The following is a 5,986-nucleotide window of genomic DNA, read 5'->3' on the forward strand; positions in this document are numbered from 1 at the left end:
AAATGAATTCTGAGTTCGTGTAAACTGCGTATCTCGTTGAAATCTTAAGTATTTCTTAATTTTTCGTACGAGGTATTCAAATTTTTCGAATACTCCGGATTTATAATTCAAAAGGATTTATAAAAAAAGGGAAATATTCAAGTCTTCAAAAAGGAAAAAGCGATAAATAGGTTCGAGTTAAAAAAAAAACAATAAAGGGGGGCACACTAGCCATCACAACCACGGAACTAGATCATTGATCCTTGACGTCGGGATCCTGCTGCATCTCCTCGGGCAGAACGGCAGCTTCGAACTCCTGGCCAACCATGAGATCCTTGTTAGTTCCGAACTCATCAATGGCGACATCATCTTCGGGAAGAGATGTCTCTTGCACGGGCTCTGGGGGAGTCGCTACAAAGAGATGAGTAAACTCATTTGGTTGAGGTCTGAGAGCGCTTACCTCGCGAGCCTTCTTCTCAGCCTCTTCCTCATCTTTCTTTACCGACTCTAGTTCGGCTTTGATGTCCGGAATCTCTCCCTTCAGAACCTCCTCAAGAAGTTCTCGGTTCGCCCGAGGCGAGTTCGCTATAGAATTCACGGAGCCTCATCCTTTCATCTTTTTTCACTGCTGCGAGCTCCTCGTCCCGTTTCTCAGCAGCGATCTTGCACCATTCCTCGCTTCGCTTAACTTCAGCTTCCAGCGAGGTAACCTTGTCACATGTCTCGAGGTACAAGTTCTTCCCGATCTTCAGCTTCTCGGAAAGATCAGTCTTGGCAATCTCAAGAAGGTTGCAGCGACCCTCGGCCTCCAGCATTCGCTCCCGGATCTCGTTCGCCTTTGCCATCGCCCTGGCATTTTCCTCCTCCATCTCCTTGAGTTGACGGATCTCATCTTCGAGTTCGGCAACCCGAGCCCTGAGGCCATCCAGCTTGTTAACAGGTAAGAGCTGGGACTCGTGGCAGGAGAAGGTGGTGTTGTACTCGAGCATTAACTGTCAAAACGAAGATTCATGAGGACACAAAGAAAAGTTCTTATTTTTATATAAGGAGAAAAGTTCAAAGTATTACCTCTCCGAGTTTATCAGCGAAGCGAAAGTAGTTCGCTCTGTTGACCTCCTTTAAGTCACTAAAGGGAGGAATCCTCATCCCAACAGGAGTAAAGTTCCTCATGAAATCAGCTGGTGACTTCGGAGGAGCTGTTAAAGTAAAAAAAAAACGTCAAAATGAAGTCGAAGTGAGAGAAATACGAAGTGACTCTACTTACCAGTAGCGATCAGAATCTCGTGACGGACGGATCCCCGGTTCTCAGAATCCCGCGAAGGCAGGACAAGAAGCTGAGTTGGCAGGTCGGACTTCGGGGCCCGTTGTGAATCTTCTCTTTCTTCTGGTTTTGACCCCAGCCTGGTTCCAGCGTCCTCGGAAGGATTTTTCTCGTCGTTCAGACGAGAACGACTCTTGCGTTGAAGGGAAGGAACTTCAGATTCCTCGTTCCTGCGTTTCCTTGAGGAGGTTGCACTATGGCCTCCTTCAGAAATTTCTTTTTCCCGAGAAGATCGGGAGGAGCGAGAATCCGAGATCCGGATTATGTCTTTTCCTGAAGACACCTTCTTTTGATCACGATGATCAGAGGTCTTCGACTCGGAAACCGGATCTACGGTACCCAAACTCTTCCCTTTACCAGATGAAGATCTGGATTTCCCGTCATCTAAGGGCTTCACCATCCTGGCCTTATCTTCTTTCTCTCTCGCTTCTCTCGCCTTTTCCCTTTCCTTCTGGAGCCTCTTCTCTTCGTGATAGGAAAGTGGAGACATGTTAGTGGCAACAGCAGGAGAGGTGGGAGGGCTGGAAGAAATGAGGTCGGACCGCGAGTAAATTCGGGCACACGAACTCCGGATGCGTTCGCAGGTGAACAATTCCCACGAGAGGTCGCTGCGATTGCAAATCTTTATGAATTGCTCCGCAAAGGTATGGGAAAGTGGCTTCTTCGGGAACTTGACTGCAAAAGACAAAAGAAAAGGGTTAGTTCGTTGAAAAGCAAAGTTAGGAAGAGAAAAACATGCAATACAATCCCTAAAAAGCCATCTAACCCGGACGATGTGTCCATTCTCGGACAAAAAACTCTGTGTTCGGACCATAGGAGAATTCGTCAACAGGGAAAAAGAAATATGATTTCCTCCATTTCTCGTCTTTCTCAGGGAAGTCCGCAAAGACTCTGAATTTACTTCGCGGACTGAGAAAGAAGGTCCCCGAAGTTCTCCCTTTCTTCAATGTGTACAACTGAAAGATGTCGGAGAGCGTGATCCGGTATCCATTCTCTTCAGCAAGAGTCTGAAGACAGAGTACTACCCGAACTACATTTGGGTAGAGTTGAGGTAGGGCAATCCCTAGTTCGTGCATAAGCTCGACCAGAATCCCCAGAAGAGGAAAAGACAGACCGCACTCCGAGAAGAATATTTCGAAGGCGCAGCTGTGATTGATCGGAGGAAACTCGGGAGATTCCTTTGATTCTGGAGCTATCAGCTTAACTTGACGTGGGATCTCGTAGACGCCTTTCATCAAGGCTAGCCTTTTATCGTCGAGGTCCGAGGAGAAGTATTTCCCGAACTCACCTTCCATGATGAAGCATTCACTTCGAATTTTCTTGCTTTTCCTCGGAGCCATAACACAATCAAGGAAAATCTGGAAGCGTGAGAAGATCTGGAACTGAAGATTTGGAAATAACTTCAAAAAACGCTTCAAGAACAACTTCGAAGATCTTCGTGAAAACCCAGAAACCGGGAAGATTAAGCGGTCGATGTTCTTCGGAAGACGGTTGCGATTCACCGAAATATCAAGAACACGGCGGAGGAGATGAAGAACAGCGAACGATTTCGGAGCAGAGGGCTGAAAATCTGAGAAATCTTTTAGATTTCTGGCCTAAATCTAGCACGGAACTAATCTAGGGCGGTGAACTAACACGAATCCGAAACTAAATAGCAAGAACTAAGCGTAATCGGAAGAGTGTTAAGAGAGAAAAGAGGAGAGGGTTCGATACCTTAAATAAGCAGACGACGAAGTATGAATGAACTTGAAGCGGTTGTGCAGAACCCGAAGAGTCCAAACGAATATTTATAGGAATCTCTAGCGGGAATATGGAAACCCTAGGAACTCGAAACGCCGCCCTCATCCCGAGAAGAATCCCTCAATCCGCGGGAAAATTTATACCCTAAGATCTCGGAACGTCACTTCGGTCGAGGAACCAAATCCCGGGGAAAGCGGAATTAATGACGAAATCTCCGAGCCCGAGAAGAGTTTGTTATTTAAAGTATCCCGAAGTGAACACTTCGGAACACTTGGGAGGCAAACTGTTGGTGTCGGATCCCGCAGTTCGGATCCGGCCCGGAGAGATAGTGGATCAATAAGACGAAGTGGGCTGTCGGCCCGGTCCAGGGGACGAAAAGAGCGGCCCAATAAGTTCCAGCCCAGTTCGAGTAAAACGTCGGGATCTCACGAGTTAAATGAAAGGCGGGTTGCACGGGATCTGCTAGATCGGGAAGATTCGAAACGGAAGCAATAATAAAGGCGAGATCTGTGGCTTGATGAGCGACTTCGGTTTCGAATCATGTAATTATAAATAGAAAACGAAAACCATTGTATGGGGGGGGGGAATTCTTGAGCAATAAACAGATACATATACTTCACTCTTTTGTTTTCTTTTTCACGATTGTTATTCGAATTAGCAAGGCTAGACGATCCGACACACATCTTAAAATTTGTATTGCGGATTCCGACATCCACAATTACGATTGTTAAGGTTGAATTTACAATGAGTCAATGAAAAAGCTTTTTTTTTTCCTCCATGATTCTTTTGTTTAATTTTCTCTAATTAGGTAAAATTACTTACCTTTTTATCTATTTAATTGTTTTTTCTAAATACTTTTCACCCTGTTTTTTTAAATAAATTAGATATTTTATTTTTAATAGCTTCTGTTTGGCACGACTTATGGAAGGCATCTCGAAATCTTGTGTCCAAGCTTATCACATCCTTCACACTTAGAGGATATTCAAGTATACTCAACATTCATTGAGACATTCCCTTGTTGGTCTTTAGCTGCAATCTTCCGAGGGAAGACCCAGCCCCGGTCCAATATATTTGGAAGCCTTAAGGCAAAAAATTTTTTTGGTCAATTATTATATATAAAAAGAAAATTTAGTTATTTTTTTAAAAAAATTTACGGATTTTTTATAGTGAAAATTGTTATTTTAAAATTTTGGGACCTTTTTATACTTTTTTTTAATAAAAAATTAGGCTTCTTGAAATATAATTCTCATATTAATTATATTTTAAAAAAATATTTGGACATTTTTTATATATAAATTTTAAAAAAAAACTCCGGGACATCGCACCTCTGCCCCACCCTTTGAGCCGGGGCTGGGAAGACCTTGTTCAGTTCAATCTCTGCCATTATTTTAGCTTTGTCTTTTTTTTTATTTGGGTCTAGCCTTCGTTTGTATGAGAGATTGAGAGCATTGGTTCTCTCACTCCATAAGCAATCTTTTTAAGAGCATCGATATAGTAAAGCGTAGGGGGTATTTTTCTTAACGTTGCCCACACTCCATGAGACCATCAACATGCCATAATTAAGCTTCTCTGAAGGATCCAGGTATGTGTTGCTGAGGTGTTCCATCTTCCAAGTAAACTGGATATATTGATGAGTATCAAGACAAAAAAAATAACCGAGGAAAAAGAAAAAAGTAGTTCATTGCTTTTCGGTAAATTTTTAATTCATGAATTAGCATTAATTAAAATTTTAAAATTAGTTCCAGTTCAATGACCTGGTGATCCACTGAACCGAGAAATAGTCCGTTCCAGTTTCTATAAATAAATGTTACAAAGATGTTACACAAAAAAATGTTACAAATGTAAACATAGTGCTAGGTTAAAAAAAATTGTGCTATATAACCGAGTAAAGTTCGTAGAAAAATCTATAAACTATAATGTGGATTTACATTGATAGAGGAATTATATATGAGACAAAATAATTATAACTACATCCACTAAAGTCAGACACTAATCGAAAAATAAAGCTTAAACTCCTTCCACACAGTCCATTCGTTGGGATCACAGCAGACCACATGTTTCACATGCTTCTGTCCTACTATGTGACATCGTAACAAAGCTAATTTCTATGTATTTTATACGTGAACATCATTATATTTTATATTTATTTTATACGCATTATCATGATAAAACGAATTTTAACATCTTTCGATCTTTTGTTTCCTTTCCCATGCGTTATACATGCTTGGAAATTGATATGTATGAAATGTCAATTCCAATGTGAAAATTGCGATACTTAAATATGGCCACACAAATATAATCACATGACTAATCAGTCGTACTACGTACTCCATGTCTCTTTGTCATATATGGTGTGAATGAAATAACGTATAGAGTTTCTCAATGGAGACATCAACGACAAATCAAAATATCTCTGACAATTTTAAGGACCATCTCTGTATTAGCTAGGCGCCTAGGCCCTAACCAACCCCCACAAAATTGATGGTGTCTTTGGATTTTATCAAATGGAGTTTAACGGTTATAAATTTGTTGAAATTCAAAAATAAAACTTGTAAATAGTATTGCTGATTTATCTTTTTTCTTGTGGTGGTTGAATTGTCGGAAATGTTTTTTAACATCGTAGCTTTTTAAGTTTTAAACTGAGTTAACACTAAATTTAAATTTAGTCAATAAACGACCCTTTGATTTTATTTTTCTTTAACTGATAATTAGTACTATTGCGTAAGTATGACTAATATTGATTACCTGTTATGAAATTTGAGTGACATATTTTATAAAATAAACTCAAAAACAATTCTTGGCTTAAAACTTTCCCGTCGAAGAGAGGTTGTGATACTTACGCAACATTTTAATGATGTTTATAATAATACATACATATATAGTAACGAAAGCTACATTACCTCATAGTTCATACCATACTTCTATATATATACGCGTAAAAGAAAG

The 5,986-nt window shown here is 40.6% G+C and overlaps 1 protein-coding gene across 1 annotated transcript; it reads right to left on the reverse strand.

Moving 5' to 3' along the window:
* Positions 1 to 232: 232 nt before the first annotated feature.
* LOC110226782 lies at positions 233 to 2,595 on the reverse strand. The gene is made up of 5 exons (XM_021019459.1): positions 2,067 to 2,595; positions 1,244 to 1,975; positions 1,048 to 1,175; positions 578 to 971; positions 233 to 390 (listed from the first exon to the last, which is right to left on the reverse strand). Exons 1-5 carry the CDS (start codon positions 2,593 to 2,595, stop codon positions 233 to 235), a joined length of 1,941 nt encoding a protein of 646 aa, XP_020875118.1.
* Positions 2,596 to 5,986: the final 3,391 nt, after the last annotated feature.

This window comes from Arabidopsis lyrata (assembly GCF_000004255.2).
Source record: "Arabidopsis lyrata subsp. lyrata unplaced genomic scaffold ARALYscaffold_26, whole genome shotgun sequence".
Classification (NCBI taxonomy): domain Eukaryota; kingdom Viridiplantae; phylum Streptophyta; class Magnoliopsida; order Brassicales; family Brassicaceae; genus Arabidopsis; species Arabidopsis lyrata.